At 44.2% G+C, this 26175-nt stretch overlaps 1 protein-coding gene across 1 annotated transcript in view; it reads right to left on the bottom strand.

The window, feature by feature from the left end:
• Window positions 1-21784, bottom strand: part of CSMD2 (CUB and Sushi multiple domains 2) — a 1634099-nt gene extending 1612315 nt beyond the window's left edge. The window contains exon 1 of the mRNA XM_085648024.1: window positions 21308-21784. Within this exon, the coding sequence (XP_085504150.1) occupies window positions 21308-21479 (172 nt within the window). The 5' untranslated portion in view covers window positions 21480-21784. The remainder of the gene's footprint in view (window positions 1-21307) is intronic.
• Between the last annotated feature and the right edge of the window lie 4391 nt (window positions 21785-26175).

The following is a 26175-nucleotide window of genomic DNA, read 5'->3' as shown; positions in this document are numbered from 1 at the left end:
TCCCTGTATCTGCATCAGCTTTGGTCTTGCTCCAAATGCAGCAGCTCAGGAGGTGACCCTGAAAACTGCAGGGCAAGTACACCAAAGTCAGGCAACAACGAAAGAAGCTTTCTAAAAAGATAGGTCAGCTCAGGATGCACCTCCAATACACCCTGTGACACTTTAACATAAGGTCAACATAGCATCTCAAGGGCTCTTCTGAAAGAAACAACAGCTCAAGAGGGGCTTCAGAACCTGGCACAATACCTTAGCGTGAGTACCCATGTCAGGCAACAACTCTGGGGAGCTTCTTAAAGAAGAGGCAGCTTCAGGGGGTAAATCAATATATATTACAAGACTGCCATGAGACAGCAGGCCACCATGACCAGGAAAAAACTTGACCATGCCACAGCGCACTGCTCAACCTCCATGAAAACCACTTTACTCCCCCTGATGTGCTTCAGAACTGAGGTGCTGGTCTTGCTGCTGTATAAAATGAAGACACCTTTTACTTCCAAACTACAGGTACCACTGTTATACCTGCTGCTCAGCCAGTGTGACTGGGTGTGTGGAAGGTTGGTGTGGTGATGCTGTGGAATATTGGATGAGGAGCTTGTATGTGATGATAGGTCTACCACTCTTATGTGATTGTGGGATGGTGTAGTAATATCACCGACTATTGGAGTTTGTATGTGATGATAGGTCTACCACTCTTATGTGGTTGAGGGAATGTGTAGTAATATCACCCACTGTTGCGTTTGAGTTGGTGTCTACCACTTCTATGTGGTTGTGGGATGCTGTAGTAATATCACCCACTGTTGGAATTTGTGTGTGATGAAAGGTCTACCACTCTTACGTGGTTGTGTGATGGTGTAGTAATATCACCCACTGTTGTGGTTGTGTTGGTGTCTACCACTTCTATACGGTTGCGGGATGGTGCAGTAATATCACCCACTGTTGGGGTTTGTATTTAATGACTTTATAAGTAGAAGTCATTTAGTTATACCACACTTACGTGGTTGTGGGATGGTGTAGTAATGCCACCTACTGTTGCGTTTGTGTTGTTGTCTACCACTTCTATGTGGTTGTGGGATGGTATAGTAATATCACTAACTGTTGGAGTGTGTATGTGATGATAGGTCTACCACCTTTATGTGGTTGTGGGATGGTGTAGTAATATCACTTACTGTTGCGGTTGTGTTGTTGTCTACCACATCTATGAGATTGTGGGATGGTGCAGTAATATCAGTAATATCACCAACTTTTGAAGTTACGTTTGTGATGACTTTAAGTTGTGAAGTCATTCAGGTTTACCAAGTGGAATGGTGTTGCTTGGTGTGCTGGGACTGAGAGTGTTTCCCCTTTCGTGTTGATTTGGGGTGGACCCTACTGCTCCGTTGGAGGTTTTTTGTCTGCGTGTTGTCTTTCATGTCGGCCTGGCCAGCTGACATGTTTGTGGCATTTAGGGTTTGGTAGAGGATGTTGTGTCTTTATAATGGAAAGGGGAAAGATGTGCGAGCTATGTTTGTGTTATGTATTGAGAGTATGATCATAGGAGCAGGTTGACGTGTACTATCTCTTTATGTTTAAAATGGCAATTTGCAATAACGCTCTTAACAAGTTATTTGCCTGTATTTTTTATGGAATTGTTTATCTTTTATTTTCTGTAATTAATATGCATAATTTTTTATGATTAATATGTAACATGCATGCTTTATTACAGCTTATATTGTGACGTGTACTACCTCTACACTAAAGTTGGTCATCTGTTGCTTACTTAAATTGGAAGCTAAACGATTCCTTATGAACAAATTCTTACCCTAAGAGGGATATGTCACCCGCTCGGATGTTGATACTGCATTTATGTTATTCCTATTATTCATATTGTAAAGAGCTCTGTTATCCTTCGGGAACTTGTTTGTGCTCTATAAAACTTGATAAATAAATAAAATTAATAAAATAAAATACTTGGTTATGCAGCAGTTTCCAATGTTTTTCCAGTGTTTGTAAAGAAGGGTGTTGTGTTATACCTGCTGCTCAGCCAGTGTGACTGTGGCGGTGGGATGTTGGTGTGGTAATGCTGTGGAATGTAGGATGAGTGTGGTGTCAGCTGGAGGATGGGCTGAGCAGCAGGAAGGCTGCTCCTGGTGGGGTTCTTCATCTTTACATCCATCCTAATAAATCAACCTACACAATTTACTATGGAATTGGACGTTATTGTATTACAACAGCCACCTATGTCTGCCGTCCAGGGCAAGGAGGCAGTTCAAGATGCCCAGCCCTGTCTCACCTTAATAATATCAAAATGGGGTAACCCAGTATCCCTCAGAACCTGGGCAGTTTATCAAAATAATACAAACGGTTCTGTCGGGTAAACAGTATTATTTCTAGAAAAAACTTTCATTTGTTTGTTTATATGAACACACATAGAGACCATAAATACTTTTCAAAAAGGCTTTATGAATTGCATCATTCATAGATAACTGATTGCAAGGGCTGTCAAATGTGAAACATATTAGTGACAAGGTGACATAGTGCTTAGTGCTGTGGTGAAAAGTGCATAATATGTACAGTGTGACTTATGGAGGTACTGATAATTTACAGAGGCCAGTTAAGCGAGTATTTGGAACAGTCTGCAGATGGATTTAATGAGTCTTTTATGCAGAGTATTTCCAACTGATCCTTGAACAAGTGTCGACGTTTCAACCCAAGGTAGCGTTATTCGCTAGTCAAAACGGGTCTTCATCAGGACGGGGAGTGACAGCCTATGGAATAGTAAGGAATATGGTCAGGTGCGTTCGAGAAATTGAATGCCGTGTGAATGGTTGCATACAGGGTGAAAACTCACCAGAAGTAGGCCCAATGTAACTTGTGTGGCAGTATGTGAAGGTAGGCAAACAGGAGCAGTTGTATCCTGTACAACCTGGCTAGGGATCTATTCGAGAAAATAGAATTATGTAAGACAAGGCCCCGGAATGGCTGATGGATTAATTACGTTGTTGAGGATAAACTGATAGACTCACTTAGTAGGTAAAATCAAATCCTTTGATAGATGAGTCAGGTGGAGCCACATAAGGGATTAATCTGAAGCGGCAGGTATGTAGGGATAGACAAAAGTTCTATCGTCAGAAGGAACGAATCACTGTGGAAATAAAAAAATAAAACTAAGTCTAGATTAGGGTGGGCGCGGTGTCTATATCAAGAAGGACGCGCATGATGGTATCCACTCACCATCAATGTCAGCTCGGCCTTGAGTAAAATCAAATCCATTGATGGATGAGTCAAGTAGAGCCACATAAGGGATTAGTCCGAAGCGGCAGGTATGAGGGGATAGACAAAAGTTCTATCATCCGAAGGACCGAGTCACTGTGAAAATAAATAAATAAAACTAAGTCTAGATTGGGGTGGGCGCGGTGTCTACATCAGGGGGGGACGCGCATGATGGTATCCACTTACCATCAATATCAGCTCGGCTTGAAGTAATTAATTCATCCTTGGTAGCGCGCAGGCAAGCGTCCTGTCTCTCGCTGAATTCCTCGGCGAGTGTGTGACAGACGCTGTCAGTTTAAGTAAAGGAAAGGTGCGCGTATGAGTGGCGCGTGCGGCCACGTCATGCATTGGTTGCTAAGAGACGCTCAAGAAGCCGGAAACTACCATCAGGTGCCAGGAAACTGATTGGCTGATGTGGGCGATCCCGATTGGGTTAGAGGAACGTTGCTAGGGTAACCACGTCAAGCGTTCGTTTCTGAGGGCCCCCGGTGTCAGCGATTGGCTAGGACAACAACATCAGGATTTTCAGTAATCGAGGATGTCAAACCAGCGCGGATTTGCCTGGATGAGCGGTTTAATTGATACGGACAGCTAGATGTTAGGAGCGGTCTCGTGATTGCTCAGACAAGATTATAATCAGGGATTTGTTGATGTGATTGCCAAATTTGGCTTTACAGGATCGGGCAGTATGTAATCACGCAATGTCAAATAAAGACGAGTGCATAGTATGTCCGTATATAGTTCATTGAAAGGTATAAAGTTGTTCAATCACGTGTGTCCTGTGTCAGCAGAGAGGATTTGTCAGTGAAATGAAACATAGCTAAATAGTACAGCATGAACTCATCTTTAAGCATTTAAAACGTGCACATAAATCATGTATTTAAAAATATTTGCAAATTAGATAAAACAAAGAATTGGAACTTTGTCTGTTATTATACCAAAGACCTTATAGTATCTTGTATACAGTTCATAAATTGAAACGGGGTATTGAATTTATGTACAATAATTCAGTGATGTAAGGTCCATAAATTGTAGATGATTTCCAACACAAGACTCTATTGCAACTCAGTCTGAGACATATCTGATTCAGTCTAGTCTATGCCCAAAGCACTAGAAATGAAGAGTTAAAGTTGCCCCATCTGTCTTGCAGTCTCCTCTATTTCGTTTAACCCGGTCTGTACCGAGTTGAGCAAATGGATCCACCTACACTCTTTGTAGTTTAAGGTCCCAGAAATTGCACCTCCTCTAACATTAGGGCTAACCTTCTCTAGGATCCACCATTTGATGCTGTCTGGAGGGTGGTTGTGTGTCACAAAATGCTCGACCATGGGTGCACCTTGCACTTTACACCTTATCCTGCTCATGTGTTGGAGAATTCTGGCCTTTGCTTTTTGGACGGTTTGCCCTACATAGATAAGGCCACAGGGACAAAGGATGGCATAGATAACCTGCGAGCTGTTGCAGTTAGTGAAGTGGGGCAATTTATATGTTTTGTTTTCATATGTAAAGTTGTTCCCCTCATGGCAGAGGTCGCACGCCTTGCATTGTCCACATTTATGATGTCCTGAGACAGGGGGTAGTCCAAAGTAGTTCCTCAGATCCGTTTGTTTGGGTGGTTCAAGAAACGCTCGTACAACCGAGTCTTTAATATTTTTGCCCCGCTTGAATGCAAAGATGGGGTCCTGCTGGATCATCAGTTCACTCGCTACCAGGTTCCAGTACTTCTTCACGATTCTTTTTATGTCATTGCTTTTTGTATTGAATGTTGTGACACACACGATGTTGTTGTTTTTGGTGTCTTTAGGTTTGACCTCTAACAATTGTTCTCGAGGACAATACCAAGCACGTTTTTTCGCTCTTTTGAGCAGACCCATAGGGTAACCTCTTTCCCTCAGACGGATTGTGAGGACATCAGATTCCTTGAAGTAATCCACTCTATGAGTACAGTTTCTTCTCAGTCTAGACTTAGTTTTATTTTTTTATTTCCACAGTGATTCGTTCCTTCTGACGATAGAACTTTTGTCTATCCCTACATACCTGCCGCTTCAGATTAATCCTTTATGTGGCTCCACCTGACTCATCTATCAAAGGATTTGATTTTACCTACCAAGTGAGTCTATCAGTTTATCCTCAACAACGTAATTAATCCATCAGCCATTCCGGGGCCTTGTCTTACATAATTCTATTTTCTCGAATAGATCCCTAGCCAGGTTGTACAGGATACAACTGCTCCTGTTTGCCTACCTTCACATACTGCCCCACAAGTTACATTGGGCCTACTTCTGGTGAGTTTTCACCCTGTATGCAACCATTCACACGGCATTCAATTTCTCGAACGCACCTGACCATATTCCTTACTATTCCATAGGCTGTCACTCCCCGTCCTGATGAAGACCCGTTTTGACTAGCGAATAACGCTACCTTGGGTTGAAACGTCGACACTTGTTCAAGGATCAGTTGGAAATACTCTGCATAAAAGACTCATTAAATCCATCTGCAGACTGTTCCAAATACTCGCTTAACTGGCCTCTGTAAATTATCAGTACCTCCATAAGTCACACTGTACATATTATGCACTTTTCACCACAGCACTAAGCACTATGTCACCTTGTCACTAATATGTTTCACATTTGACAGCCCTTGCAATCAGTTATCTATGAATGATGCAATTCATAAAGCCTTTTTGAAAAGTATTTATGGTCTCTATGTGTGTTCATATAAACAAACAAATGAAAGTTTTTTCTAGAAATAATACTGTTTACCCGACAGAACCGTTTGTATTATTTTGATAAACTGCCCAGGTTCTGAGGGATACTGGGTTACCCCATTTTGATATTATTAAGTTGAGTGCAGGTTCATACCTGCGAGGGTTTCTAACTCTCATTCATTGTTTTGTAATAATTTGTCGTTTTACTGTGTGTTTACGTTTGTATTATGTCTGAAAAAGAAACTCTGTCATATACGGAAGACTATATAGCTAAGCTTATACAAGATCAAGGTGCTTCTAGTTTTCTTCTAGGCTCTGACAGAGTATCAGTTGACTCAGGTCTTAATGAGAAATTAGCTAAAATTGAAAGATTGGAAAAGAAGCTGATTAGAGCTCGCCTTCACGGGCATGTACTAACCAAGTACTTGTCATCGAATATAATCCCCAAGGGATTACAAGTACGCAATGAACCAGCTATTTTTATAGATATCCCCAAGTTCAGGGAAGGATTCAGCTACGTAGCCAATAACTGCTCCAGACACTGGATGGTTCTCGGTGTGGAGATGGCGATTGAATACGTTAAAAAACTCACACAGGAAATCTCTGACCTTAAGAAGGAGATCCTTGAGGATAGAGCTCTTTCTAACGCCAGAGAAGCTCTTGAGCGGGCAGAAAAAACACTGGCAGAATTCAATACAGTTACACTGAACAGGAAATTGGATAAACTAGCTAAGGATATAAGGAGTTACGATAAGAACAACACATATCCTTATTTATCTGATGACTATTACCAGCAAGACAGTCAAGGTTTTTTCTCGAATAAAAGCAGACAGGGACCAAGGAGATTCAAAACATTCTCAGATTCCTCTTTTGGTAGTGGTTCAGACACAGACTTAGACAGACCCTCCACTAGTTATCAAGGTAACCAAGGTAACCAAGCTAATCAGGGCCCCAATTTTTTAGGGGAAGGCTACCGCCAAACCAACAGGGGTGGGGGCAGAGCACAGACCTGGGAAAGATCAAGAGGTTGGAACAGAGGCAGGAATACACAACAGGGAACATCGCGTGTCCGCTTCTATCAACCGGAAACACACAGAGAAATCTCTACCCGGAGACAGACCTACAGATGGTAGGAAACCGGAGACCCAGTTCCAACATCCTAAAACAGAGTACCATGACCGACATTGAGAACCAGGGAAACAGTGGTAACATTCAGACACTGAGTGTCTTGACCTACACTGACAATATGAACAACGAAGCTGTTCCATCCAATTCTCACAATGTTAATCAGAGAACACGGAATGAAAGGACACATCAGAATACGATGAGTACTGCTACTGAACAGAGCATTGACATCGGAGTACCACAGACAGCTATAGTTGGCAGGACGGATACTGATGATACCGCAGCACTTCTGAGAGCTATATCTGATACTACTGGCACAATAGTTCAGATTGAAGGTATAAATAAGATCATTACAACTGACCATAGAGAACCAATAATTAACTTGTCAACACATAACTTAACCGATGCTGAGAGAAATGTTCTCATTAAAGGATTGTCCTTTGTACCTACTGTGATACCTGACTCGTTTCGAGTAAAACTGGAGCTCCAACAATTCTTTCGCAAGATCAGGCTGAAATATTACTTTAGCAAAAATATTTTCAACCCAGTACCATCAGCGACGAATTTTAGGCCTGCTTCCACCTTTACTCCTAATGCCTACCAAATGAGTGAGAAGATCCTAGCATTTGAAAAGATTGTCCTTCATGAGACCATGCAACTCTTAGATGAGAGAAAATACATACAATACAATATCGACAAGGAAGAAAAACAGGCACTGCGCTCTCTGAGCTGTAATGACTCAATCGTCATCAAAGCGGCAGACAAGGGTGGAGCTGTGGTACTACAAAACACCAAGGATTATGTGGATGAAATCGAACTCCAACTGGGTGATTCAGAAAGTTACCAACTGATCAGAAAAGATCCAACACCTACAATACAATCATTGATTCAACAGACGACCAAACACGGATTGGACTGTGGCTTCCTAAGCAAACATGAACACGATTTCCTTAATAACAGAGAGCCTCGTATCCCTACAATCTACACGCTACCTAAAGTGCACAAGCGACTAGTGAAACCACCAGGCAGACCAATTGTTTCTGGTTGCGGTTCAATCTTGGAACCATTGAACAAATTTATAGACCATTTTTTGCAACCATGGGTCCCCAAGACAAAATCATTTGTGAGAGACACCATGCACATCATTCAACTTTTGGAGGGGCAGGAATTCGATCCACATACACAACTGCTCGTTACATTGGATGTCTCTTCACTCTATACCTCAATCCCTCAAGACAAAGCATTGGAAGTTATTAGAACCACCCTGGATGAACGAGAGAGACCCCACTGGATCCCAACCGATTTCTTAATTTCACTCTTAGAGATCGCGATGAAGAAGAATTACTTCATTTTTCAGAAACATTTCTACTACCAGTGTAAAGGAGTGGCGATGGGAGCCACATATGCGCCGAGCTTGGCGAATATCTTTATGGACAACTATGAAGAGGAACATCTATATAGTCACCAAAACCCATTTCTCAACCAGATTGCAGTATGGAAACGCTATATTGACGATGTCATTATGGTTTGGTCCGGCGACAGCATGGAGCTGAATAACTTTCACGAGTGGCTAAATGCCAGGTCCAATGACATTCAGTTCACTATGAATAGTAACAACGAGTCAATAGACTTTCTGGATCTTACTTTTCGAGTGGAGGAAGGGCTTTTATACTGTGATCTTTATCGTAAGCCCTTGGAAAGAAATACACTACTAAGATACAACTCACACCATCCCCGTAATCTGAGAGACAACCTGCCTTATGGGCAATACCTAAGACTGAGAAGAAACTGTACTCGTAGAGTGGATTACTTCAAGGAATCTGATGTCCTCACAAACCGTCTGAGGGAAAGAGGTTACCCTATGGGTCTGCTCAAAAGAGCGAAAAAACGTGCTTGGTATTGTCCTCGAGAACAATTGTTAGAGGTCAAACCTAAAGACACCAAAAACAACAACATCGTGTGTGTCACAACATTCAATACAAAAAGCAATGACATAAAAAGAATCGTGAAGAAGTACTGGAACCTGGTAGCGAGTGAACTGATGATCCAGCAGGACCCCATCTTTGCATTCAAGCGGGGCAAAAATATTAAAGACTCGGTTGTACGAGCGTTTCTTGAACCACCCAAACAAACGGATCTGAGGAACTACTTTGGACTACCCCCTGTCTCAGGACATCATAAATGTGGACAATGCAAGGCGTGCGACCTCTGCCATGAGGGGAACAACTTTACATATGAAAACAAAACATATAAATTGCCCCACTTCACTAACTGCAACAGCTCGCAGGTTATCTATGCCATCCTTTGTCCCTGTGGCCTTATCTATGTAGGGCAAACCGTCCAAAAAGCAAAGGCCAGAATTCTCCAACACATGAGCAGGATAAGGTGTAAAGTGCAAGGTGCACCCATGGTCGAGCATTTTGTGACACACAACCACCCTCCAGACAGCATCAAATGGTGGATCCTAGAGAAGGTTAGCCCTAATGTTAGAGGAGGTGCAATTTCTGGGACCTTAAACTACAAAGAGTGTAGATGGATCTATTTGCTCAACTCGGTACAGACCGGGTTAAACGAAATAGAGGAGACTGCAAGACAGATGGGGCAACTTTAACTCTTCATTTCTAGTGCTTTGGGCATAGACTAGACTGAATCAGATATGTCTCAGACTGAGTTGCAATAGAGTCTTGTGTTGGAAATCATCTACAATTTATGGACCTTACATCACTGAATTATTGTACATAAATTCAATACCCCGTTTCAATTTATGAACTGTATACAAGATACTATAAGGTCTTTGGTATAATAACAGACAAAGTTCCAATTCTTTGTTTTATCTAATTTGCAAATATTTTTAAATACATGATTTATGTGCACGTTTTAAATGCTTAAAGATGAGTTCATGCTGTACTATTTAGCTATGTTTCATTTCACTGACAAATCCTCTCTGCTGACACAGGACACACGTGATTGAACAACTTTATACCTTTCAATGAACTATATACGGACATACTATGCACTCGTCTTTATTTGACATTGCGTGATTACATACTGCCCGATCCTGTAAAGCCAAATTTGGCAATCACATCAACAAATCCCTGATTATAATCTTGTCTGAGCAATCACGAGACCGCTCCTAACATCTAGCTGTCCGTATCAATTAAACCGCTCATCCAGGCAAATCTGCGCTGGTTTGACATCCTCGATTACTGAAAATCCTGACGTTGTTGTCCTAGCCAATCGCTGACACCGGGGGCCCTCAGAAACGAACGCTTGACGTGGTTACCCTAACAAAGTTCCTCTAACCCAATCGGGATCGCCCACATCAGCCAATCAGTTTCCTGGCACCTGATGGTAGTTTCCGGCTTCTTGAGCGTCTCTTAGCAACCAATGCTTGACGTGGCCGCACGCGCCACTCATACGCGCACCTTTCCTTTACTTAAACTGACAGCGTCTGTCACACACTCGCCGAGGAATTCAGCGAGAGACAGGACGCTTGCCTGCGCGCTACCAAGGATGAATTAATTACTTCAAGCCGAGCTGATATTGATGGTAAGTGGATACCATCATGCGCGTCCCCCCCTGATGTAGACACCGCGCCCACCCCAATCTAGACTTAGTTTTATTTATTTATTTTCACAGTGACTCGGTCCTTCGGATGATAGAACTTTTGTCTATCCCCTCATACCTGCCGCTTCGGACTAATCCCTTATGTGGCTCTACTTGACTCATCCATCAATGGATTTGATTTTACTCAAGGCCGAGCTGACATTGATGGTGAGTGGATACCATCATGCGCGTCCTTCTTGATATAGACACCGCGCCCACCCTAATCTAGACTTAGTTTTATTTTTTTATTTCCACAGTGATTCGTTCCTTCTGACGATAGAACTTTTGTCTATCCCTACATACCTGCCGCTTCAGATTAATCCCTTATGTGGCTCCACCTGACTCATCTATCAAAGGATTTGATTTTACCTACCAAGTGAGTCTATCAGTTTATCCTCAACAACGTAATTAATCCATCAGCCATTCCGGGGCCTTGTCTTACATAATTCTATTTTCTCGAATAGATCCCTAGCCAGGTTGTACAGGATACAACTGCTCCTGTTTGCCTACCTTCACATACTGCCCCACAAGTTACATTGGGCCTACTTCTGGTGAGTTTTCACCCTGTATGCAACCATTCACACGGCATTCAATTTCTCGAACGCACCTGACCATATTCCTTACTATTCCATAGGCTGTCACTCCCCGTCCTGATGAAGACCCGTTTTGACTAGCGAATAACGCTACCTTGGGTTGAAACGTCGACACTTGTTCAAGGATCAGTTGGAAATACTCTGCATAAAAGACTCATTAAATCCATCTGCAGACTGTTCCAAATACTCGCTTAACTGGCCTCTGTAAATTATCAGTACCTCCATAAGTCACACTGTACATATTATGCACTTTTCACCACAGCACTAAGCACTATGTCACCTTGTCACTAATATGTTTCACATTTGACAGCCCTTGCAATCAGTTATCTATGAATGATGCAATTCATAAAGCCTTTTTGAAAAGTATTTATGGTCTCTATGTGTGTTCATATAAACAAACAAATGAAAGTTTTTTCTAGAAATAATACTGTTTACCCGACAGAACCGTTTGTATTATTTTGATAAACTGCCCAGGTTCTGAGGGATACTGGGTTACCCCATTTTGATATTATTAAGTTGAGTGCAGGTTCATACCTGCGAGGGTTTCTAACTCTCATTCATTGTTTTGTAATAATTTGTCGTTTTACTGTGTGTTTACGTTTGTATTATGTCTGAAAAAGAAACTCTGTCATATACGGAAGACTATATAGCTAAGCTTATACAAGATCAAGGTGCTTCTAGTTTTCTTCTAGGCTCTGACAGAGTATCAGTTGACTCAGGTCTTAATGAGAAATTAGCTAAAATTGAAAGATTGGAAAAGAAGCTGATTAGAGCTCGCCTTCACGGGCACGTACTACCCAAGTACTTGTCATCGAATATAATCCCCAAGGGATTACAAGTACGCAATGAACCAGCTATTTTTATAGATATCCCCAAGTTCAGGGAAGGATTCAGCTACGTAGCCAATAACTGCTCCAGACACTGGATGGTTCTCGGTGTGGAGACGGCGATTGAATACGTTAAAAAACTCACAAAAGGAAATCTCTGACCTTAAGAAGGAGATCCTTGAGGATAGAGCTCTTTCTAACGCCAGAGAAGCTCTTGAGCGGGCAGAAAAAACACTGGCAGAATTCAATACAGTTACACTGAACAGGAAATTGGATAAACTAGCTAAGGATATAAGGAGTTACGATAAGAACAACACATATCCTTATTTATCTGATGACTATTACCAGCAAGACAGTCAAGGTTTTTTCTCGAATAAAAGCAGACAGGGACCAAGGAGATTCAAAACATTCTCAGATTCCTCTTTTGGTAGTGGTTCAGACACAGACTTAGACAGACCCTCCACTAGTTATCAAGGTAACCAAGGTAACCAAGCTAATCAGGGCCCCAATTTTCTAGGGGAAGGCTACCGCCAAACCAACAGGGGTGGGGGCAGAGCACAGAACTGGGAAAGATCAAGAGGTTGGAACAGAGGCAGGAATACACAACAGGGAACATCGCGTGTCCGCTTCTATCAACCGGAAACACACGGAGAAATCTCTACCCGGAGACAGACCTACAGATGGTAGGAATCCGGAGACCCAGTTCCAACATCCTAAAACAGAGTACCATGACCGACATTGAGAACCAGGGAAACAGTGGTAACATTCAGACACTGAGTGTCTTGACCTACACTGACAATATGAACAACGAAGCTGTTCCATCCAATTCTCACAATGTTAATCAGAGAACACGGAATGAAAGGACACATCAGAATACGATGAGTACTGCTACTGAACAGAGCATTGACATCGGAGTACCACAGACAGCTATAGTTGGCAGGACGGATACTGATGATACCGCAGCACTTCTGAGAGCTATATCTGATACTACTGGCACAATAGTTCAGATTGAAGGTATAAATAAGATCATTACAACTGACCATAGAGAACCAATAATTAACTTGTCAACACATAACTTAACCGATGCTGAGAGAAATGTTCTCATTAAAGGATTGTCCTTTGTACCTACTGTGATACCTGACTCGTTTCGAGTAAAACTGGAGCTCCAACAATTCTTTCGCAAGATCAGGCTGAAATATTACTTTAGCAAAAATATTTTCAACCCAGTACCATCAGCGACGAATTTTAGGCCTGCTTCCACCTTTACTCCTAATGCCTACCAAATGAGTGAGAAGATCCTAGCATTTGAAAAGATTGTACTTCATGAGACCATGCAACTCTTAGATGAGAGAAAATACATACAATACAATATCGACAAGGAAGAAAAACAGGCACTGCGCTTTCTGAGCTGTAATGACTCAATCGTCATCAAAGCGGCAGACAAGGGTGGAGCTGTGGTACTACAAAACACCAAGGATTATGTGGATGAAATCGAACTCCAACTGGGTGATTCAGAAAGTTACCAACTGATCAGAAAAGATCCAACACCTACAATACAATCATTGATTCAACAGATGACCAAACACGGATTGGACTGTGGCTTCCTAAGCAAACATGAACACGATTTCCTTAATAACAGAGAGCCTCGTATCCCTACAATCTACACGCTACCTAAAGTGCACAAGCGACTAGTGAAACCACCAGGCAGACCAATTGTTTCTGGTTGCGGTTCAATCTTGGAACCATTGAACAAATTTATAGACCATTTTTTGCAACCATGAGTCCCCAAGACAAAATCATTTGTGAGAGACACCATGCACATCATTCAACTTTTGGAGGGGCAGGAATTCGATCCACATACACAACTGCTCGTTACATTGGATGTCTCTTCACTCTATACCTCAATCCCTCAAGACAAAGCATTGGAAGTTATTAGAACCACCCTGGATGAACGAGAGAGACCCCACTGGATCCCAACCGATTTCTTAATTTCACTCTTAGAGATCGCGATGAAGAAGAATTACTTCATTTTTCAGAAACATTTCTACTACCAGTGTAAAGGAGTGGCGATGGGAGCCACATATGCGCCGAGCTTGGCGAATATCTTTATGGACAACTATGAAGAGGAACATCTATATAGTCACCAAAACCCATTTCTCAACCAGATTGCAGTATGGAAACGCTATATTGACGATGTCATTATGGTTTGGTCCGGCGACAGCATGGAGCTGAATAACTTTCACGAGTGGCTAAATGCCAGGTCCAATGACATTCAGTTCACTATGAATAGTAACGAGTCAATAGACTTTCTGGATCTTACTTTTCGAGTGGAGGAAGGGCTTTTATACTGTGATCTTTATCGTAAGCCCTTGGAAAGAAATACACTACTAAGATACAACTCACACCATCCCCGTAATCTGAGAGACAACCTGCCTTATGGGCAATACCTAAGACTGAGAAGAAACTGTACTCGTAGAGTGGATTACTTCAAGGAATCTGATGTCCTCACAAACCGTCTGAGGGAAAGAGGTTACCCTATGGGTCTGCTCAAAAGAGCGAAAAAACGTGCTTGGTATTGTCCTCGAGAACAATTGTTAGAGGTCAAACCTAAAGACACCAAAAACAACAACATCGTGTGTGTCACAACATTCAATACAAAAAGCAATGACATAAAAAGAATCGTGAAGAAGTACTGGAACCTGGTAGCGAGTGAACTGATGATCCAGCAGGACCCCATCTTTGCATTCAAGCGGGGCAAAAATATTAAAGACTCGGTTGTACGAGCGTTTCTTGAACCACCCAAACAAACGGATCTGAGGAACTACTTTGGACTACCCCCTGTCTCAGGACATCATAAATGTGGACAATGCAAGGCGTGCGACCTCTGCCATGAGGGGAACAACTTTACATATGAAAACAAAACATATAAATTGCCCCACTTCACTAACTGCAACAGCTCGCAGGTTATCTATGCCATCCTTTGTCCCTGTGGCCTTATCTATGTAGGGCAAACCGTCCAAAAAGCAAAGGCCAGAATTCTCCAACACATGAGCAGGATAAGGTGTAAAGTGCAAGGTGCACCCATGGTCGAGCATTTTGTGACACACAACCACCCTCCAGACAGCATCAAATGGTGGATCCTAGAGAAGGTTAGCCCTAATGTTAGAGGAGGTGCAATTTCTGGGACCTTAAACTACAAAGAGTGTAGATGGATCCATTTGCTCAACTCGGTACAGACCGGGTTAAACGAAATAGAGGAGACTGCAAGACAGATGGGGCAACTTTAACTCTTCATTTCTAGTGCTTTGGGCATAGACTAGACTGAATCAGATATGTCTCAGACTGAGTTGCAATAGAGTCTTGTGTTGGAAATCATCTACAATTTATGGACCTTACATCACTGAATTATTGTACATAAATTCAATACCCCGTTTCAATTTATGAACTGTATACAAGATACTATAAGGTCTTTGGTATAATAACAGACAAAGTTCCAATTCTTTGTTTTATCTAATTTGCAAATATTTTTAAATACATGATTTATGTGCACGTTTTAAATGCTTAAAGATGAGTTCATGCTGTACTATTTAGCTATGTTTCATTTCACTGACAAATCCTCTCTGCTGACACAGGACACACGTGATTGAACAACTTTATACCTTTCAATGAACTATATACGGACATACTATGCACTCGTCTTTATTTGACATTGCGTGATTACATACTGCCCGATCCTGTAAAGCCAAATTTGGCAATCACATCAACAAATCCCTGATTATAATCTTGTCTGAGCAATCACGAGACCGCTCCTAACATCTAGCTGTCCGTATCAATTAAACCGCTCATCCAGGCAAATCCGCGCTGGTTTGACATCCTCGATTACTGAAAATCCTGACGTTGTTGTCCTAGCCAATCGCTGACACCGGGGGCCCTCAGAAACGAACGCTTGACGTGGTTACCCTAGCAACGTTCCTCTAACCCAATCGGGATCGCCCACATCAGCCAATCAGTTTCCTGGCACCTGATGGTAGTTTCCGGCTTCTTGAGCGTCTCTTAGCAACCAATGCATGACGTGGCCGCACGCGCCACTCATACGCGCACCTTTCCTTTACTTAAACTGACAGCGTCTGTCACACACTCGCCGAGGAATTCAGCGAGAGACAGGACGCTTGCCTGCGCGCTACCAAGGATGAATTAATTACTTCAAGCCGAGCTGATATTGATGGTAAGTGGATACCATCATGCGCGTCCCCCCCTGATGTAGACACCGCGCCCACCCCAATCTAGACTTAGTTTTATTTATTTATTTTCACAGTGACTCGGTCCTTCGGATGATAGAACTTTTGTCTATCCCCTCATACCTGCCGCTTCGGACTAATCCCTTATGTGGCTCTACTTGACTCATCCATCAATGGATTTGATTTTACTCAAGGCCGAGCTGACATTGATGGTGAGTGGATACCATCATGCGCGTCCTTCTTGATATAGACACCGCGCCCACCCTAATCTAGACTTAGTTTTATTTTTTTATTTCCACAGTGATTCGTTCCTTCTGACGATAGAACTTTTGTCTATCCCTACATACCTGCCGCTTCAGATTAATCCCTTATGTGGCTCCACCTGACTCATCTATCAAAGGATTTGATTTTACCTACCAAGTGAGTCTATCAGTTTATCCTCAACAACGTAATTAATCCATCAGCCATTCCGGGGCCTTGTCTTACATAATTCTATTTTCTCGAATAGATCCCTAGCCAGGTTATACAGGATACAACTGCTCCTGTTTGCCTACCTTCACATACTGCCCCACAAGTTACATTGGGCCTACTTCTGGTGAGTTTTCACCCTGTATGCAACCATTCACACGGCATTCAATTTCTCGAACGCACCTGACCATATTCCTTACTATTCCATAGGCTGTCACTCCCCGTCCTGATGAAGACCCGTTTTGACTAGCGAATAACGCTACCTTGGGTTGAAACGTCGACACTTGTTCAAGGATCAGTTGGAAATACTCTGCATAAAAGACTCATTAAATCCATCTGCAGACTGTTCCAAATACTCGCTTAACTGGCCTCTGTAAATTATCAGTACCTCCATAAGTCACACTGTACATATTATGCACTTTTCACCATAGCACTAAGCACTATGTCACCTTGTCACTAATATGTTTCACATTTGACAGCCCTTGCAATCAGTTATCTATGAATGATGCAATTCATAAAGCCTTTTTGAAAAGTATTTATGGTCTCTATGTGTGTTCACATAAACAAACAAATGAAAGTTTTTTCTAGAAATAATACTGTTTACCCGACAGAACCGTTTGTATTATTTTGACAGCCCTGTCTCACATCCAGATACCCAGTGGGCACCACATGTGCTTCTCGTTTGAAATGGCGTCAGCTGCACGGCTCCACAAACCTTCACCGATATCCATCTAGGCAGGGCTTTAAGTGGTATGTAAAAACTGGGGGGCTCTCTCAAAAGGGCGTGGTTGATGTAATTAAGGGCGTGACTTAAAAACACCTAAGCTAAAAGTCTGTGCTCAGCATAGTGTGCCGCATAGCTGTTATTTTGCAGCTTCCATAACTGCATCCATATATATAATTCAACAAGTAACATTACACCTACAACAAGCCAGGACTGTTGGCGTTGCCAATGGTTGTTAGTTACATAATATAAATAAGCAACACCTATGGCTTTGCTCGTTATATATAATATAGAAAATAATCATATAGAAAATGCTTCAGTTCTGAAATTATGAGACTGAGAAAGAACTATTATCAGTCTCTTTGAGGTTACCTCAAAGGCAGTGAAGGGTGGTAGAGTTAAGATTCACCAACGTCCCCCCTCTCCCCCCCCTCCCCCGTTTGCGAGGGCAAAAATGGAGTGCCCGATAGGGACCCGTCTCAGCATCTACTTTTTAGGCCTGTCTGTGCGAGCGCCGGCAGGACCCGGCCCACTTAAAGCCCTGCATCCAGGTGAGATCCACCTTTGCTGCAGTTACTTAATCCTGCCGATCTCGGCAGTCTGGAACAATGCCAAGCCCACATCAGACACCGCCCACACTCGTGCCAACACCCGAGCCCTGGCAACACCCCACCTCATAGATTGTCTCACCCTTTCCTATAAACCTGGTAGAGAACTCTCATTCAAGCCCAGCTCTGCGCCCCGCCCTCCGGACACACGGGAGCGGAGGGCCCGGGAGGTGACTGGGCTTTGACAGAGAATCACTCCCCGGACCCAGAGAGAAATCCTGCAGAGAAGGGATGAGCACATGTTTGAAACGGATAGTGGAGCTCTGGCAGCGTAGGCCCGAAACCCTCGGAGGAGAGGGGTCTGCCGTGCTCGCGGTCAGTGTGCAATGCCCCCCCTGCACCTCAGCAGGATTACTGCATTCTCGAAAGTGGATTGAACAGAGGGGCTTTCTGTGCATTGCTGAATGAGACCCAAGAAGCTACGTGTGTGGGTTGGTGAGTGTGTGGGTGGGTGAGTGTGTGGGCGGTGAGTGTGTGGGTGGGTCGGTGGTTGTGGCCCCGAGTCGGGAGGCGGTGAAGCAGTCTCTCTCGTGACTGCAAAGGTGAGCTCCAATCCAGACCCCCTGTCTGAATCCAGTCAAGATCGGTTCGTAGTGTTTGAAGGGTGATGCCTATTCAGAAGCCAGCAGCGTCCCGGCTGCCGTTCCGTCATCTCCTCACGTGGGCAAGAGCCGAGACACCGAAGCCCCATAGCCTGACATGTCTTCTGCATGCCTTAATTGGGCATCTGCAGGCTGGCACGCGGACAAATCTTCGGCACTCACTGGCACATCGAAACGTCTCCGGACCAGCAGCCACCGGAGGGATCAGGTTTCACGATACAAACTGGCGCTTTCGTTAGACGGGTTTGATTTTCAAGGCGATACGAACGGCTCGGGTGCCCCACAAAGGCAAATCTGCTAACTGCCACCGGCAAGAATCACACTCAAAAAGGAGACCACGCGCAGGGCGCCTCGGGTTAAGCGATTTCCGTGACCCGTCATTGGCTGTGCAATACCACGCCGGCAAAGCCAGCAGCATACCACGTGCGGCAGAGGCCCCCGTGACCCCCGCTTCCCCGAGTCAATTATTTTGCACAAAATATCAAAGGCATGCAGCGGCGCAAGCGACGAATAGCCAACCGCGCAGTTTCCCACATTTCCTCGCGCCGCACCCGCCCTCATGAATATTAAGTTCCCGTCAAGAATCCGCGGAGGAACCTGGCCATTCTCCAATTAGGCCCATGCTTTCCCGAAAGGTCACCGGCGGCTCACTTACAATGGGTGGCAGCCCCAGAGGGCTTTTCCCAGCAACTGACAGAAAAGCGTTTGTGATCTCATGCAACGAAAAATCCACGTTGTTAATGGAACTTCGGGTGCAAGTATGTGCAATGCACTGGAAATACTAAACATCGCGTTTTTAGAAAATCGTTTACAAAATCCAAATGTCAGAGACCTATATTGAGATGTTGAGGTCGTGAGGCACTGCCCCATTCTTTTTTTTTTGTTGCAGTTTTATAGAGCCTGAACTCGACCCGAACGTACAGAAGCGCCTTACACGAACGCTGGTTACATTACACAAGGACACATTCATTTTCGGTAGGCACAGGGACATTAAGAGATTTGTCCAGAATCACAGGATGTTGAGCAGACGCCGAGACTCGAACCTTTTCCACAAAATCTTACGTCGCCAGCGCTGGCCGTTATGCCACATCATCTCTCCCTATGCTTGTCCCAACTCTGGCCCAGTGACTTCCTGCCTCCCACTTCCTAAGACCCCTGAGCTGCCAAAAGGAACAGAGACTCTTAGGCCCCTCGTTCTCAAGTCATTCTGGGGGGTCCTCCTGTTCTGCCAGCTGCCAAGGAGCACAAGTGGTAAATCGGCAAAGCTCCCCCTGGGGGGCTGGTGGGATATAGCACCCATCCAGAGGAAGAGTTCAACTAGGCACTAGGAACGCTAAAACACACACACACACATATAGCACAAGCAGCGATACGAAATGCCTCTCAAGTCCGTTAACGACGGGGTTATATTCTGTGTAAAGTTATATAGAGTCATGTTAGGCTATGCATTAAATCACAATGTATTGTTATATTATGGAGCTGGAGATGTTATCGTTCTTTGCGGTGTGTTTTGCTTTTATGAGTTACATTTCTGAACTTTTAAACACAACTGGCAATAAAAAAAATCTGTTTTCACCTCATCAGTGCTCGCAAATACCCGACATATAGGTAATAAATAGCCCAGGCTATTTTAGCACAATCATTTCGGCAGCTTGGGAGGCTGAACAGTACAGGGTTGTAGAGGAAAGGGTTTTGCACACACAAGGGCACAGGTGCATGTTAAAAAATATGTCAATTGGTATACACATATATGTTTAGACATGCGGGCCCACGTATGGTTGTGTATGCCGGCCTCTGTGTGTGCATGCGCGCGTACACAAACACAACCCAAATTCAGGAATCAACACACATACATATATACAGCAAAAACACTTATAAATGGTACATGCGTTTGTATGCATGCATGATTGCATACGTGACAGCTATACGTGAACGAACCCACGTTCTGCACGCGGCATTTCACCTTCCTGGACTGCACCTGGTCTGGCTGGTTTGCAGATTTTACTAGCTGTGTGTCACTGATAAAGACTGCAGCGTATAGCTCCCAAAAGGGATTCCAATGAACTACGAATGTAAAATGAGGTTTGAGGGAGGTGAAGGGGGGATACAGGGCTCGAGCGTGCCCTACCCCTGCCAAAGCAACCCTCCCAAACCTCCACATACTGTATAGACCAGGGCGGCAAAAGGAACACCGGCCCCCGCTGCCCCCGCGAGACATGTTCCGCTGCTCTCCCAGTTAAGACTGGCTTCTGAGAGAACGCCTGCCTCCCATACTAAGCATTCAGGCTTCCCCTCTCGCGGGGTGGTATGTGGTGCGCGTGTTTAATGTAATCACACCAGGGCAGTGCAACGGCTTAGCCAACTTTACATTTCTGGGGTAGAAAAGGGGTTCTAAGGATGGTAGAGTTTTTACCAAATGGAAGATAACGCTACCTATCTGCCTATCGGTGTCTGCGATTCACCCAGGGCATACGGAAGAAAGAAGCAACAGACATTTACATCGACGTAACAGTTCATGGTACCCCACTACCCCCAAACCCAGCGTTCCCCTAAAACTTACCCGCCGCAGTCGAAGCCAAGAGCCCCACGGAGAAGAGCAGGAGATGGCTCCAGAACGCCGCCTCAGCCTTCATGGGCTTGGGGTACCACCTGTCTCCCCGACACCTGCTGGGCGCCCACCTCTGGCATCCCCGGCCCCCCAGTGCCCCGTGCCCTGGCGGGGAGGCGGTCATGTCAGGTGTGCGGGGAGAGACACCCGAGGCTGGCGAGGCAGGGCAGAGATTCCACGCGGAAAATCCCGACACATCGGCGCTCCAGTCCCTGCTGCTGCTGGAATGAACCAACTCTGCCCCTGGCTCGGGGAAGACGCCGATTTTTTTTTCCAGCGTTCCCACTCAAAAACGACTATCGCGGATCGCGCTTTTCGGGTTCAGACGGCGACGTTCCCGCGGGAAGAAGACTTTCCTTGTGGAACCCCGACTCAGCACCCCTAAAGGGTAGGTCTTCTCAGCGGCCGATCCTCGCATGCACAGGAGGGTGCGCGGATTTTCCGTCCACAGCTCTCCCAGCGCCTACGAAAGCCGGCGTTCCACACCAACCACTTGAAATCCGCCCGCCTGGTACAGGGTCCTCCTTATTGGGCGCTGAATGAATCCCTGTGCCGAAGATGGGCGAAGACCCCAGCCACGGCGGCCGAGGGATGCTGGTGCTGATGCTGCACTGAGGATGCTCGGCGCCAGACCTGGACCTGCGCGTGCTCTGCAGCGCTCCTCTACGCACAACCTGCGGATACAAGTGACACCATTTTTGCATCTCAGCCGTAATTTTTTTTCTCACGTTCGGAGCGACAGAGGGCAAACCTGCTTTGCCGAGCCGGGCAACCTCGCAGGCCGGCGGTCAACTTGTTTTCTATTGGTGGGGGAAGACTTCATTCACCCAGTGGGGAGGGGGTGAGTTTTCTCTCCCCGACCCCGGTCCGATGAGAGATGCTGAGACTTCATCGCATGGAGACTGATTTTTTTTTTCCACAGTCCACGCGGACTTCTCCTACATTAAGAACCTACTGAATCCTAGATTTTTGATATAGATTGCGGGGTTTCCAACCTACGTTATTCATTCAGGCATTCATGACGGATCTCGCGAGGAACCTGAGACCGAAACAAGAGTAGTTTGCATAGTCATCGGAAAGCCGAGTTGGCTTTGTGGCCTTATCACGAATAATTGCCATTAGGAATTTTATTTTTATTAAACGATTACAGAGGATACATCAGACAACCCTTTGGCAATAATGCAATTTGTTCTGTTGTGGACCAATGATATCTGTGCAACAGTGTAGCTATATTTTACTAAATCCATTTCTGACGAGTTTATAAGAACGCTGTATTAACTAGCTCCGCGGCTGTTTTGAATTCTTTCTATTGGTACAAAGACATCATTTGTGGGAATGACATGAATGATGCCGGCCGATAGAAAATAGCAAATAAAACCTATACCTGGCGTGTCTGTCTGCATCTTAATTTATGTATCAATCAAACTAAGAAAATAACCTCAACTGGACTTGCTGTCTCATTCTCACGGTTTAATAGCCCTGAACTCAGGAGTTATTTGTACCCCTTCGGTGGTACTCATTTTACTGACCCCCTGAACGTGAAGGGTTGAAAATACAGTTCCCCAACTGGAAATTGCAGGACGCGGCTTACACACATAGATACAAATATACGCACACACATCTCTCCAGTAGGCTCATGAACCTACTGAGCTAACATACTCGGCAATATATCTCACTAGAGAGTGCAATGTCACGGTTTCACTGTAACATCGCATTTCTCACCTTCAATTGAAGGGGAATAGTGAGTGATGCTGGCAACCGTGCTCGAGGTATGCATCCCAACCCGATTTATCGGGGAGAATTTATGCTAATGGGGCACTTGCGATTCACCTTGACTCTGCTACTGGCAGGAGTACAGAGGTTACCTCCGCCACCGGGTATGAGCCGGAAACATTCAGGCTAAAGCAGTATTTATCTCTCTACTCATCTACTTGCAAATGAGCTTCCCAAATATCTACCTACGAAGATAGATATTTACTCACACGCCTGAATAGCTACCAGGTCTCTGGCCATCTCCTAACAGATGATCAACCTTTATTTCTACATAATTTTTGAAGTCTTTGTAACCACCTAACCATCAGCACGGCTCCCAGCCTATGACTCACCTCCCCGTGCACCAAAAGCACTCATTAAGGGTGAACTACACACCCACTTATCATCTATCCCCATGAACTGTACCCACTGCCTATGATCAACCTACATTTCAATCAACGATGTACAGAGCGTATGAGCTCCCTAACCGTCTACCGACAACACATGCAAAGTATGACTAGTCTATCCTTCAACAAGCAGTACCCTTTATGTATGATCCATCGACTCACCTGCCATTAACACATGCACAGTATGAGAGTGGTCTATCCATCGACAAACAGTACCCTCTACCTATGACCCATCGACTTACCTACCAACAGCACATGCAAAGCATGAGACTGGTCTATCCATCGACAAACAGTACCCTCTACGTATAATCCATTGACTTACCTACCAACAACACATGCACAACATGAGACTGGTCTATCCATTGCCAAGCGGTCACCTCTACCTATGATCCATCGACTCACCTACCAACAACACATGCACAGTATAAGACCGGTCTATCCTTCGACAAGCATTACCCTCTACCTATGACCCATCGACTTACCTACCAACAACACCTGCAAAGCATGAGACTGGTCTATTCATCGACAAACGGTACCCTCTATGTATGATCCATCGACTTACCTACCACCAACACATGCAAAGCATGAGAATGGTCTATCCATCGACAAACAGTACCCTCTATGTATGATCCATCGACTTACCTACCACCAACACATGCAAAGCATGAGAATGGTCTATCCATCAACAAACAGTACCCTCTATGTATGATCCATCGACTCACCTACCAACAACACATGCAAAGCATGGGACTGGTCTATCCATCAACAAACAGCACCCTCTACCTCTGGCTCATCGACTTACCTACCAACAACACATGTAAAGCATGAGACGGGTCTATCCATCGACAAACAGTACCCTCTACGTATGATCCATCAACTTACCTACCAACAACACATACTCAGTTGAATAGTCTGTCCTTCGACAAGCAGTACCCTCTACCTATGACCCATCGACTTAACTACCAACAACACCTGCAAAGCATGAGACTGGTCTATCCATCGACAGGCAATACCCTCTACGTATGATCCATCGACTTACCTACCAACAACACATGCAAAGCATGAGACTGATCTATCCATCGACAACTGGTACCTTCTACGTATGATCTATTGACTTACCTACCAACAACACCTGCAAAGCATAAGACTGATCTATCGATCAACAAACAGTACCCTCTATGTATGATCCATTGACTTACCTACCAACAACACATGCAAAGCATGAGACTGATCTAACCATCAACAAATGGTATCCTCTACATATGATCTATTGACTTACCTACCAACAACACATGCACAGTATGAGACTGGTATATTCATCAGCAAGCAATAACTTCTACCTATTATCCATCAACTCACCTACCAACAATACATGCAATGTATGAGACTGGTCTATCCATCAACAAACCACAGTTACTTTCACTTGTCATTTGTTGGAAAAACATACATTTCATTTTAAAATGAGGATCTTAGCAACAGAAAAACACAATATTTACAACATATCTATTAACCATGCACTTCCATATCACCACCCATCCATCTACAAGAGCACCCTCTTCTTATGACCTGCCTACCAACAGTGCATTCTATGACTCATCTGCCAATAGTACATTGTATATAACCACACCTACAGATCTACAATAGAACACTCTACATAACCACACCCATCAATCAACCACAGTACATTCCACCTATGGCCCCTTATTAATCTACATCACGCAGTCTATGGCCCACCGCCCCTTCTACCAAAGAGTAGACTGTCTCTGTCCCACCTATGCATGTATCTCCAGTATCATCTACCTTTGACCCTCCCACCCATCTATCAACATGACAGTTTAAAAAATACACTTTTCTGCAACTTACTCACTCATTTACTAACAAAACATTTTTCTACCACCTCCCTACCAGTTTATCAACAAAAACAATGGGAGCTTGTTTACAAGTGGCCTGTTAAATTGTGATCCTTGCACAAACACTTGCTTGCACACCGACCACAATTACAAGTGGTGCAACATTTATTGCAGTTGGTAATTATTGTTTGTAATAAAGTTCTCACCCTCAGTTAAATTGTGAGATGCCAAACCTGCTCGAATTTAATCAACCAAAAAGGGAGGAAGGCACTGCACTCACAGAGACGTATGGATTTTGGTATGGAAAGCACCTAAACATCCTAATTGTATTCCACTCAAACCTGGAACCGGCAACAGATATTGCACCCAATAAATTCCAAATGCATTGTTCTTAGATTTTGTTGAATGCAACAATGGGCCCTCGTAATCAGGCCTTTTGCCTATGATGCATGATGGAGGAAAGGGTGGGAGAAAGGGTGAGATGAATGGAGAGGAGGAGTGTAATTGGAGGATAGAAGTTGTAATAGATGTATAAAGTGAGAAGGTAGCAGATGGATGGACAGATTGAGGGAACAACAGGATAGATGATGGAAGTGACTGAGATCCGAATGGAAGAGTGATGGATAGTGAAAGGGTGCAAAGTGTGATGGGCAGATTGAGAATGACCTGAAGGACAGGAAGAATGATTAGAGAAGAGGAAAAAGGGAGGGGGATTGGTGGGTATATGTTATGTTCTGTTATGTTATATAGACTTATCTAGCACGCTACAGGCATACCTTAATCTGGTTCAGGATTTGTGGCATAGAACAGA

Source organism: Triturus cristatus, chromosome 3_2 (assembly GCF_964204655.1).
Source record: "Triturus cristatus chromosome 3_2, aTriCri1.1, whole genome shotgun sequence".
Taxonomy (NCBI): domain Eukaryota; kingdom Metazoa; phylum Chordata; class Amphibia; order Caudata; family Salamandridae; genus Triturus; species Triturus cristatus.
Note: the sequence above shows the minus strand (reverse complement) of the source record. Positions and strands in the feature narration are given on the sequence as shown.